The sequence below is a fragment of the Bubalus bubalis genome, chromosome 11 (assembly GCF_019923935.1).
Source record: "Bubalus bubalis isolate 160015118507 breed Murrah chromosome 11, NDDB_SH_1, whole genome shotgun sequence".
NCBI classification, from domain to species: domain Eukaryota; kingdom Metazoa; phylum Chordata; class Mammalia; order Artiodactyla; family Bovidae; genus Bubalus; species Bubalus bubalis.
In genome coordinates this window covers 995,726-1,008,519 of record NC_059167.1, presented here as the reverse complement: position 1 = coordinate 1,008,519, position 12,794 = coordinate 995,726, and the positions used below count along the sequence as shown (strand labels likewise).

At 47.4% G+C, this 12,794-nt stretch overlaps 1 protein-coding gene across 5 annotated transcripts in view; it reads right to left on the bottom strand.

Annotated features, from left to right (window-relative positions):
• The window catches only part of TTC7B (tetratricopeptide repeat domain 7B), a 278,267-nt gene that overhangs the window by 114,012 nt on the left and 151,461 nt on the right, over positions 1-12,794 (bottom strand). For all 5 annotated transcript variants that reach the window (XM_044924610.2, XM_045161998.1, XM_045161999.1 and 2 more), the window contains exon 9: positions 9,929-10,066. In XM_044924610.2, coding sequence (XP_044780545.1) covers positions 9,929-10,066 — 138 coding nt within the window. The remainder of the gene's footprint in view (positions 1-9,928; positions 10,067-12,794) is intronic.

The following is a 12,794-nucleotide window of genomic DNA, read 5'->3' as shown; positions in this document are numbered from 1 at the left end:
TTTCTCTTTTTGCCCTCTAACAGTGATACGGCAGAGGAGTTTCTACGCTCTGTTGCTTTGGCAAATGCTTAAATTGGAGGCCACCGCTGCCCCTGGCCACAGTGGGAGGAGTAGAGAGTGGGTTGTTTTTCAAAGGTCACAGGCTTTATTATAGAGCATGAACACTGGACGCCACCCTCTGGCACGCTCTCCCTTCAACTATATGAAGCAACTGGATCAAGTCTGCACAGTGATAACACTGGATTTTAAGTGTTTTTATTTAGAATCTATTAATGGAAGAGTTGGGCTTCCCACGTGGCTCAGTGGTAAATAAGCTGCCTGCCAATGCAGGAGACATGGGTTCGATCCCTGATCTGGGAAGACTCCCCTGGAGGAGGAAATGACAACCCACACCCGTATTCACGCCTGAAAAATTCCATGGACAGAGGAGCCCGGCAGGATACAGTCCACGGGGTCGCAAAGGGTCAGACATGACTTAGCAACTGAACAGTAGCAACAACAAAGGAAGAGGCAGCCTGCTTTTCATCTAATGATTGACCTGTTTGGCCTCGTTATCGGATGCTCATTTTGTTGGGCACACAGTTCTAGATTGACCGTTGAATGTATTTTCTCAGGATTTTCTGTTTTCCATTGTAACCGCTGATTTGTTTTCCATCAACTTGTCGTAACTTAAAAGATACTCTTTCACCTACAGGTGCTTTTTTTCTACTTTTGTTCTTTTTATGAGAACTGTGATTTTGTGGGGTTTTTTGTTTGTTTGTTTACTCTATATCATCAAAATCCAGAATAATGTCTGATGACAGCTTCTCAATAAATACTTCTTGAATGAAAAACAAAACCAAGTTCGCACAGTGAGTGAAGGCCCCAGGGCTCTGTGCAAAGACTGCTCCAGCCACTCTTTCACTAACGTAGCTCTTTGCTGTTCTTATAAATGAATCACTTACTCAAGAGATGGGCATTTCATTCCTCAGCCTCCTCCCTCCTCAACTGCAGTCACCTCTGGTCTTTCCATCTCCCCTGGCTCCGGCCCCCGGGGACTTCAGTGTGCCCCTGAACACGTGCAAGACCTAGGGAGGGGAGGAAGGGAGCCCCAGGTTCTCCCCGGGGGTGTGTCTTATACAAAATAGGTGCGCGATGAATGCTTGAATACAGAGCCAGAGTCAGGATCTATTCTCTCAGATGGCATGTACAGTGTGTGTATGTGGTGGGGGCGGGGGCGGGGGAGGGGTGGGGATAGGGGGGAGGGGAGGGGGGCCGGGGGGAGGGGAGGGGGTGGGGACTGGGGGCAGGGGGGCGGGGGGCTGGCACAGACAGACAAGGAGGCACTGTGAGAAGTGCAGTCAAATATGAAGAATCCGGAGTTGATGCCATATCAGAAACAATGAAGAGTCAAAGCAATCTTGAAAAAGAGCAATGCTGGAAAACAGTTTCCCAATTTTAAAGCTTATCATAAAGCCATAGCAACGAAAACAGACCGATAGGGCAGAACGGAAGCCTTGAAACAAACCCACACATCTGCAGTCTAATGGACTGTTGACCAAATTCAAGCAATGGGGGAAAGAATAGCCTCTAAGACAATGTTGCCAGGAAAACTGAATTTCCACATGTAAAAGAATGAAGCTGGAGCCCCACCTGACACCATATACAAAAATTAGCTCAAAATGGGTCAACAACCTAAACATATGAGCAAAATCCATACAGTTTCTTAAAAAATTAAAAAACCCCATAAAATTCTTATAGGAAAATATAGGTAAAAATCTTCATGACCTTGGATTTGGCAATGGATTCTTAGATACGACACCAAAGCAAGAGCAACAAAAGAAAAAAAATCAGTACACGAGGCTTCATTGGAATTGGAAACTTGTGCACATCAAAGAACATTATCAAGAAAGAAGACAACCTGCTGAATGGGAAAATATGTTTGCAAATCATATATCTGCTAAGACTTTTTACCTGTACTAAATAAAGAAGTCCTATAACTCAGCAACAAAAAGACAAACAACCCAACTTAAACACAGGCAAAGGTCCTGAACAGACATTTGTCCAGAGAAGACACACAAATGCTGAACACGCGCATGAAAAGATGCTCAACATCATCAGCAGCAGGCAAACACAAGTGAGCTACCGTTTCTGTTACTAGAATGGCTATATAAAATGAACAAAAAAACAAAAAAATAACAAGTGTTGGTGAGGAATTTGAATCCTTGTGCCTTTCTGTTTGGAATGCAAAATGGTGCAGCTGCTGTGAAAAACTGTTCAGTAGTTCTTCAGAAAGTTAAAAAAGAATTACCATATGACCTGGCAATTTCACTCTTGAATATAAGAAAACAGGAACTCAGACACGTGTCTACTAGTGTCCATAGCAGCATTATTCACAATAGCTAAAATGTGAAAACAATCCACATGTCCATCAATAGAAGAATGAACAAAATTGGCATATATACACAATGGAATACTACTCAGCTATAAAAAGGAATGAAGTTTTGATATACGCTATCAGATATATCATTATGACATAGTTGAACCTTGAGAACACTAGACTATAAAATCAGTCAGAAACAAAATATTAGTATTGCATGATTCCATTTATATAATGTACCCAGAATAGGCAAAATTCATAGACACAGCAATTAGCTTAGAGGTACCAGGTTATGGAAGCTGTGGGAGTGGGGAGTATTGCTTAGCAGATAACGAGTTTCTATTTGGGATGAGGATCAAGTCTGGAAACAGACATAATAGTTACACAGCACCGTGAATCTAGTTAATGCCGCTGAATTATACATTTTTAAAAGGTTAATATGGCATTAAGGCAAACAATTTTTTCCTTGAGGGCTGTAACAGAGAACAATGAAGCTTAATTTAGAAACATATTCATACTGGCGGGCTTGTAGGTACCAGTGTCCATGCAGTGGCTGAGAGTCTTCGGGGCAGGACTGTCAATAAAAATGATGTAGCTGATTCCTCTTGAGGTTGACCCCCAAAGCTGGACCAGAGCTGGGATCCTACCAGTCAGTGCTCTGCCCCAAGTGGGGCCCAGCTCTTCCTCTGTGACCCAGTTCCCAAGTAAATGACCTTTAACCTTTGGGCTGACCTCTGGAAGCTACACTCATTGCACGTCCAGAGACAGTTTACCCACAAACCAAAGAAAAGCAGGATGAGAATGTCCATTGGTTTTGAAGGACTGGGTGATTTAGCAAGTTGTTACTGGGTACCTATAATAAACCAAGGCTTCCCCAGTGGCTCGGCAGTAAAGAATATGCCTGTAATGCAGGAGGCACAGGAGACAAGGGTTTGATCCCTGGGTTAGGAAGATCCCCTAGAGAAGGAAATGGCAACCCATTCCAGTATTCTTGCTGGAAAAATCCCATGGACAGAGGAGCCTCACAGGCTCTAGTCCATGGGGTCACAGAGTCGGACACGACTTAAGTGACTGACGACATAAACCAAACAATCTGTCTTCACGTCTCAGAAGTCTGTGGCTCCCAGTCCATCAGGCCACCCTAATGCCTTCTGGAGACCCCGGCACATAAGGTCAAGGCTGGGTTTCTGCAGAGTGGGGCTGCACGACAGACCAAACGCTAATGTGAACTAACAAATGGTAGGCCAGTTAGGCAGCTTTCGTTAGACCTTCAAGTGTTTCTCACGAGGCTCCCTGATTAAGTAAGTGCTTGGGGGGTAGGGATGTGTAAATGTCCCTTTGGTACTAGCCAGACATTTCTACCCACAGAACTACAGAGTTGTTGAGATTTACCATAAACAAATGAACACGAGTTCAATGGGAAAGATAAAAATACCATTTCTGTCTTTAAAGCTGCCATGTCTATGTAGAGGGGATACACACACCCTTCACAAAAGACCCCAAAACGTTCCGTTAAAATGGAGCCATTAATAGTCAAGAAACAAACCTCCTTAGCAGCTTGGGTTCATTCTCAAAAACAAGGAAAGCGGTGCTTGTTGCTTTACTTTTAATAGCACAGGTTGTCGTGCCAACTAGTGCTACTGTTTAAATTGAACAGGGAGAAAAGAAGTGTTCCTTCCTACACAAGCCTTTCAGCAGGGCTCACATGAGTCTTTTTTTTTTTTTTTTTTTTTTATTTATTTGGCTGCGCGGGGTCTTAGCTGTGGCATGTGGCATCTAGCTCCCTGACCAGGGATTGAGCCCGGGCCCCCTGCGTTGGGAGCACAGAGTATTAGCCACTGGACCACCAGGGCAGTTCCCACATGAGTCTTTAAAAACACACAGACTCCTAGCACTGGAGGGACGACAACCATCGCGCTTGTATTTAAACCTGTCAGGATGAGGGTGGGATTTTCCTTTGGTTTGAATTCCCTCTGTACACCATGCTCCTCACCAGGGTCTGGCTGAATAGCACCCGAGAGAAAGAAAGGCATCGTGTGGGCCCTTCTTGAGATGTGAGAAGAGACTTCTGTCTCAAACAACAGAGCCAGAGAGGAGAGTGGCTCTGCTCCCCAAGTAAGCAGAGTTCTTTTGTTTTTTAATTTTTAGATTTTTATTTTGGCCATGCTGTGCAGCAGGAATGTGGGACCTTACTTCCCCAACCAAGTATTGAACCCGTGCCCCCTGCATTAGAAGCATGGAGTCTTAACCACTGGACCGCCCGGGAAGTCCCCAAGCACAGCTCTTAAAGGGTAGGGTCTGCACAGCACTTACAACGCATGCAAAGCTATCAGTGACAGGAGGGGCGAGGAGGAGACGGGCTGGGAGCCGAGGCAGTCACCCCGGCCTCTTCCTGCTGGCAGGAGGACCTGGGTCAGCGGGTCCTGACGCAGGAGTGTTGCTGTTGCTTGGGGACAAGAAAAGGGAGGAGGGGTGAACAGGAGGCAAGAGCACGTCTCTCGCAGCAGCCTGGTGGTGGTGACCCCTCTGTCCATGAAAGGCCCAGCCGGCACAAAGGTGGCCCCTGCATTTCGGGGCCCGACAACCCGCCTCCACACTGTCCACCCGGGTCCTCTCCTCCTCTCCGCCCTCCCGCCCCCCTGACCTTGATGGTAAGGCTGTCCCTCTGCTCTTAGATGTTTTAACTCCTCTCAGGCCTTGTGGAGCCAATTCCCACACTGGCTGCTGCAATCCTCCCTGGTGGCCAACCAGCCAGCTCTGCCACACCTGGTCTAACTTTCACCTGCAATCAACACGCCTTCACTGTCCAGCCTTCTCTAACTGGCTGCCTCTCCACATGCTTGTTCCTGATGACTGGAAGTTTCTGGAAAGATCGGATCACTCCTGTGTAATAAGCTGCTTCCCCGGTGCCAGGCAAGTCCTGTGCAGAGTGGCAGGGACAACGTGGCAGGATGCGGGTGCTGTTTAATGCAATCTACGCGCTGGGCTCTGTTCTGAGCCCTTGGCACGGATTAGCAAACAAGCCTCAGAATGATATGAGATGCGTGTGGGTATTATCCCTATTTTACAGAAGGTGAGACTGAGGCATAAGAGGTTAATGACTTGCTGGAATCATACAACTAGTAAGTGGCAAATCAGGAACTCAAACCCAAGCTCTCCGATTTTAGGGCCTGGGTCCAGAACACATGAGATGGCTGACTTAGGTTTGGGGGTTGAGGTGGCTGGGCTGGGGTGGGGGTGTTGATGGAGGGGAGAAGAATGATTGGGAATATTCACAATAAAACACCTATAATATTATTCCATTCCTTGAAACTTACAAAGATGTACATGTATTTATTCAATAAGGCATAGGTTCAAAATTATAACAAAACTATTATGTAACATTATTAAAGGCAAAATTTAGGAATATCCTAAATGACTATAAACTAGCAACTGGTTACATAAATTTTAGTACACTCAAACAATGGAATACTATACGGCTATATAAAATGATGAAGTTATGTACAGTCACTGCCTATATCTATTTTTGAATAAAAGTTTCATGAAGTGTAAAGAACAGAGAAATATGAAAAAACTGATCTCTAAAATGTCAGTGGGCACTCAACTATCTCTAAAGAGTGGGATTCTCTGTGACTTTTTCCTTTCCATATTGTATATATTGTTCAACTCTTCAAGGAGTCTGCTGGGCTGCTGCCTATGGCAGGAAGACCATGAAGTCAATTTCATTCTAGGAGGAAAATGAAAGCAAAACAAAATAAAAAGAGGGAGAAAAAGAAGGGGCAAGGGGAAAAGCCATGAAATGTTTTTCAACGGATGGTATTTGAGAAAGATCACTGTGGTGATGCACGAGATGAAGATGGGATATCAACTATCACAGCATGAACGATAATCACTAAAAAAAGAAGGAGCAATGTAGGAAGTTTAAAGCCCAGCTGCCAGAGCAGCACTATCTGCCACAGTCAGATGCCTGCCAACCGATAAATGGAGAAGCAAATCTCAGTCTATCCACACGATGGAATGTTATCAGCCAAGAGGATGGATTCATGGTAAAAGACAGAAGAACCTTAAAACATTAGGTGGGTGAAAGAAGTATAATAAGCTCAAAAGATCATATACTGGATGACTCTATTCATATGAAATAGTCAGTCACCTACATATGAACCTTCAATTACAAACTTTCAAAGATGCAAATGTGTGTCCCATCAATGCCAAGTGCGAGTGAAAGTGCAGCCTGCCCTCCATCTCCCATCGCTGACGACCCTGCAACTCTACCGTCTCCCACCTCCTCTCCCTCCTCCAGTCGGTCACTCTTCTTGCCTGTTCACTCGATGGCCAGCCTCTCTATGCCAGTGGTTGTACGTACTAGTGTATTTTCACGTTACTGTAAAAGTTAAAATGTTTTGCTACTTTCTTTAATGTATTATTTGTGTGAGAGGTATTATAAACCTATTACAGTACAGTACTATATAGCTAATTGTGTTAGTTGGTATCTAGACTATGTTGGACTTACGAACATGCTCTCGGAACGGAACTCCTTTGTATGTTGGGGACTTGTTATATTCAAAATAGCTAAATTCACAGAGTCAAAATTCAGATTAGCAGCTGACAGGGCTTGGCAGGAAGGAGAAATGATGAACAAATACTTATGGGGATGGGGTTTCCTTTCAGGGTGATCAAAGTGTTTTGAAATTAGAGGTGATGGCTGCCCAACAGCAGGAAAGTATTAAATGCCACTGCATTGAACCTTCTAAAATGGCTAAGTATATGTTTTATAAATTTACCTCAATTAAAAAAAAATCACTTAGCCTTTTAACCTAAAGTCCTCAGAAAATGGAAGGGTAAATGAGAAGAAGGAAAAACGGAAGAAAGAAAACAGCAGCAAATGAGGGAAGCAGGACAGATTAAGTAGGACCTGAGAGCAAAGGGGGGTTGTCTGTGCTCAACCAAGGGTGGACCGAGCCCCTGTCCCCAGGAGGAGAGCTCTCCAAAGACAGGCCTGGCCTTCAAGATGCTTTGCGAATTCGCCTTCCTCCTACGACAGCCCTACTTAGATCTGAGACAATGCGGATACCAAATGTTTGCTGGGGAAAGCTCCATCTGCAAGCCCAAGTAGAAATAACAAGAAAAACTAAGGCCGAGGATTCAAATCCTTCATAACTGTATGCAGAACCTGCACGGAGACTCTCCCAACATCAGGCACCCCAGATGGTGAGTGCCTGCTGCTTTGGCTGTCTCCTCTTCTGGACTAGGGGTCACTCACCCACAGGGACCCCACCACGATCAAGGTACTGCGCCCTCAGCCCTAATCACAGCCCCCGGCACAGAATCAGGGCTTGCATATATATGGGATTAAAAAAATGAATGCCCTCCATTTTATATATTTGATCCACTGACTTACATTTTTAATGGGTAAAACACTGACATGGTACAAAATTCAAAAGGCTCCAAAGGCTCCCACTGTTCTGCTCCAGCCCCTTCAAGGAAACCCCGCACTGTCTCTACAGGGTCCATGTGACCAGTGCTGTGAAATTCTGAATCAAGGCTCTGCCAACCAACCAGACTACCCAGTGACTTGAGTGTCAGGGCATGACCACGGGAGAAGGCGAGGCGTGATGTCAAGGTGAAAGCTATCTGGCTGAAAACGCGGTCCCAGGATTCCGCGCCAGGCGGAAGCACATGCCAGGGAGCCTCCGGCTCACAGACAAATGCCGCTAGGTGACAGCCGTCCCCCCAGAGCCATTCGTGGCACGAGAATAAGCCTGCAGGCAGGGGCCGTCCAGCCCATCCGCCACGCCGGCCACCCCGGCCTCCTCACACCTGTTTCGCACACAGGCGAATTTCAAGCCGGGGACCAGTTCTGTGGCCCCGTGATGGGAGGAGAGCGGTCGTGCAAGCCCCACGCAGCCTTGGACGCCGAGAGACTTTTAGTGGTTGTCGGGGCAGGGAGGGAAGTTCACCTTAAAAGAACTCAGCTGGGAGCTGCCTGGCTCTCTCCCTGCAGATGGGCTCCTTGGTGGAGGCGGTGGACAGGAACTCAGCTGGCCAGGAGAGGGTCCCTGGGAGTCAAAGCCCCCGGGGTGATGAAGAACCCGGGCCCACCCCAAGCCTGGGGCGTGCCCCGGGAGTGCGCGTTGGGACAGGAACATCTGGACTCATCGCTTCATCTGAGCCAGATTGCGAGGGCCTTTTTTTCTTTTTTGAAGCCTGAGTAACGGTCGCCCTGTATAGTCACCAAACCAAAGGCTAAAAACAGATGGGAGCCGCGCAGGCTCGTCTGTTCCCCGAGGCTCCTGCCTCAGGTGGCGGTGCGCCGCGGGCTGCAGGGTGAGCCGGGCGCCGGTCCGACGCCAGCCGATCTGTTCCAGTATTTCATTCCTGTCCGCGTGCCCGGAGGCTGTTGCAACGCGTATCGATTTAGAAGAAACAAGATAAATACCGGGGAAAGGTTCACTTGAACAAAAGGAGTGGTTTTTCTTTCCTCCTTTTCTTTTTACTCCGCTGGAGAAGAGATAAAGTGGTCCTGTGACTGAGTTAGCCTCTCGGGGGCTAGATCTGGCGTTCTGGGCAGTCCCTCAATAACGCATGAGCATGGCCTCCGACTAAGCAGCCTCTCCTGAAACTGTACAACAGTCCAGCTTCCAGCCTGAATGTCTCTTAGCAGCCGAGGGAATGAGGCGGCAACAGTATCTATAAGCAGCTGGAGTCTCCTCAGAATGAGCGAAAGACTACACGTGAAGGCACCGTTTACTCTCCCTTAAGCCTGTACTGGCTCACTCGACGCACCCTGGGCCGGAAGTCCCGGCTCACGCAGCGCACCATGTGCCGGAAGTCCCGGCTCACGCAGCGCACCATGTGCCGGAAGTCCCGGCTCACCCGACGCACCCTGGGCCGGAAGTCCCGGCTCACCCGTCGCACCCTGGGCCGGAAGTCCCGGCTCACCCGTCGCACCCTGGGCCGGAAGTCCCGGCTCACCTGACGCACCCTGGGCCGGAAGTCCCGGCTCACCCGACGCACCCTGGGCCGGAAGTCCCGGCTCACTCGACGCACCCTGGGCCGGAAGTCGTTAGTGCGCCAGCAGTTATGCCTCAATACTTGATATAAAATAAAACCAGCTTAACAAGGAAATTAATATCACAGGTGGGAGAATGGGGATCAGTGTGGAAATCACACTGAAAAAGAAACTGCCTGAGAAACGCTCGCTTTCTCTTACACACAAACTCACCCCCAGTGGGTTTATGAACCACCAGTAGGAACTGAGCACAAGTCAATTCCACCACCGCATTGTGCAGCCTGAGTCCCATTTTGCAGAGAAGGAAACCAAAGTTAGATGAGGGGCCCGAGGGTACATGGCTGCCAGTGAGGGGGGCAGTGTGTGTGTGTGTGTGTGTGTGTGTGTGTGTGTGTGTGTGGCAGGACCAGGTCCGCCAGCTCTTCCCAGTGCACACACCGCCTGTGTGTGTGTGTGTGTGTGTGTGTATGTGTGTGAAGACCAGGTAGCCCAGCTCCTCCAGCACTCACACCGCCAGCACCACCCACTGCCTGGAAGTCAACCAGACTCAAAGGCTGTACCTCTGACAGCATCTCATACTGGCCTCTTCTTCCAAGAGCAATGGTCAGTAAATCATAGACCACAGATGCGCTCTGTAAACTGATGAGACGGTCGCTCTTGTGCTCAGGTATCCTGCTCAGCACAGCGTCCCGGTTGGCCTGAAAACAACACGGAAGAGAGAAGCAGATGGTGAGCTGGCCGTGCACACAGCTATCGCTTTGTGCAGGGAAGCCATTCAGGGCCTGCTGCCCCTGAGAGCTTGCCGAGGGCCTGGGGACAAGGGCACGAGTGAGTAAGGGGTCGTTTACTCAAGATCCCCAGAGCACCGCAGGACTCAGAAGGCCTGGAGGGCACTTGTCCGCATTGGCAGGTGCCTGGAGGAAGCTTCAGGAGTGGATGCAAAGCACAGTGGTTTCTCCTGGGCTCAGGTTCACAGCCAGCCACGCAGCGGACACAGCTGCGCTCCGGGGCAGCAGAATCATCCATCAGATGAAGCCCTGCCATGTCTCACTTATGGATCCTGCTTCTCCTCTACATGAAAGAGCAGGAGAAAATCCCCAGCCCCACACTTCCATTGCCAAATGGTGTTATCAGGGCACATCAGTCCTACAGAGATGTATCTTTCCCTCTCTCACCCAAGCAACATTCAAATCTCTGTATGATAGCTTCACTGGAAAAGACTACAAAGACTCATTCAACTTTGTTCAGGGAAGCACAGAACAGATGTGGAAGAGAAAGTAAGAAGCAAACAGACTTTGGTTTTTAAAGATGTTAGCACAGAGGACTCGGGAGAACAAGGAGGCTTGTCTATTTCACACCCCCACTGCTCAGCACAGAAATACCGCAGGCGCATTCAAGCTTATTCATCTCATTTATCTAGAAATCAACTGCTCTCCATGGCAACTTGTTTTCATTACTTTTGCAATTATTCCACCAGTTCCTCCAAACACATCACATGTACTGGAGACTCTAAACGTAGCTCATTTTCCTTTTCTCCCTAACAGGGAGTTCAGTAGCAATAAAGTTAGACTTTGCCTGTCTTCTTTTCCCTTCTAATTAACAGAAGGCTCAAGACCTAACCATCCCTAGGAACACAGAAAGGGCCCTTCCATTTTCCCTGTGAAACTGGCTCTCGAGAGACCAGGGTCACTGGTCTCGGCAGCCCAACGTTTAACTTCCAGCCTGACACTTGGAAAAGCCATGCACACACCTTCTCACTCACTAATGAGACGGATGCTTTCTTTTGTGTGAGTCCAAGGCATTGACTTGTAGCCTCCTGTCAGTACTTACTCATTTTAAAACTCCTTCCTCTTAAATGTCAAAGACAAATAAGAAATATATAAGACAGGCCGCTTCCTACAAAGTGAGTCATCTCTTATGGAAACAAGCCTGCTTTTTAAAATTTCATTGTAAGTTTTTCTGGTTAGGAATGCCTTTGGAGCCAACAAAAGAAGCTGTGAGGGATATAGGGCCTGCTATCAGTGGTCTCATTTGATTTATTTGCTCCAAATGTTCCATATTGAGACCGACCTGGGACAGAAGGGAACACAACAAAACATCATTTAAGAAAGATTTTCAGGTTATGCCAAACGCGTTCCATTTTTCTTTTTAAAAAGAAAGTCTATCAGTGCCTTTTGATTAAAAAGGTACAGTACAGAATCTCAAGCAGGTCCACAAATAATAAATATCCCAGAATGCTGTCTCAGCGGTAACTGTGCTAAAATACAGTTCTGATAACTCCCTTCTCCTGGAGAAACTAATTTGATTTGAGGTAAGAACACAGTTCAACTCCAAATGAGTTCCTGTAGGCAGAGGGACCATTGACAAATTTATGTTTCTAAGTTAAAATCAGGACCAGAGGAGAATACAGTTTTCTCAGACACACACACACACATACACAACACAGCAGTTCTCATTTTGGTTCTGAAATTGAGCACATCTATTTTCTGTCTAAAAACTGGAAGAAAAAAAAAATCAAGGGACATGAAAAAAGGCTTCCAAAGGCAACTTAATTTAGATTTCTACCTACGTAACCATGGAATGATTTACAGGGAGAACATAACTGTCCTGGTTGGCAAACCTCGTCCTTCTTATTTACTGTCATCATTTGGATTTCATCATCCTCTGAAGAGATTTTCTGGAAATTAAATATGACAGAGTCAAATTTGACTGCCTCAAGGGGATCCGAAATTTGAGTATTATTAGGGTCTATCACTGCGGTGAGGGAGGAGGAGGGTTAGACGTCACGCCCAAGACATCAACTCTGAGAGCATGCATTCTAGAGATGTCGCCAGCTTTCCCAAATTCCAAACTGCAACGCACACAGCCTGACAACAGAACACAAATTTTCAATCAGAATTGTCCAAGAGATCAAAAGTGTATGGTCACCACGCTCTCAGGACTTTTCCACCATCACTAACCGAGTTTGCCCAAAGGAAGCGAAATACCAGGTTGTGAAGACCCCGTGAGGAGGAGGGAATGGCAGTGAGCACTCCCCCGCCCCATCCACCCGCCACAGAACCAACAACAGGTCACAGCGAGACCTGCTCGTCTGAATACCAGTTACAGGAGGCCACGGGTGCTGGCCTGTGCTCATATGTGCCTCTGCGACTGTGCCAAGGCAGAGGAGAGGATGTAAATGACACCATCCGCAGTCACCAGCTGACAGTCAAGGAAAGATGAGCCATGGAGGCGACCTGTATCCTTCAGAGGAAGTGGGGCCAATGACGTCAAAGGGCTTCCAAATAAAAAGATGCGGTAACTCAAGCAGTCTCCCTGTTGTAAACATCTCAGGGCCATTTCACAGAAAAAGAAAACCCAAAGCTTTAAATTAAGGCAAGAAACCTACCCTCCCTGCCCAACCCCAGCCTCTTCTGCCCCTTCTTC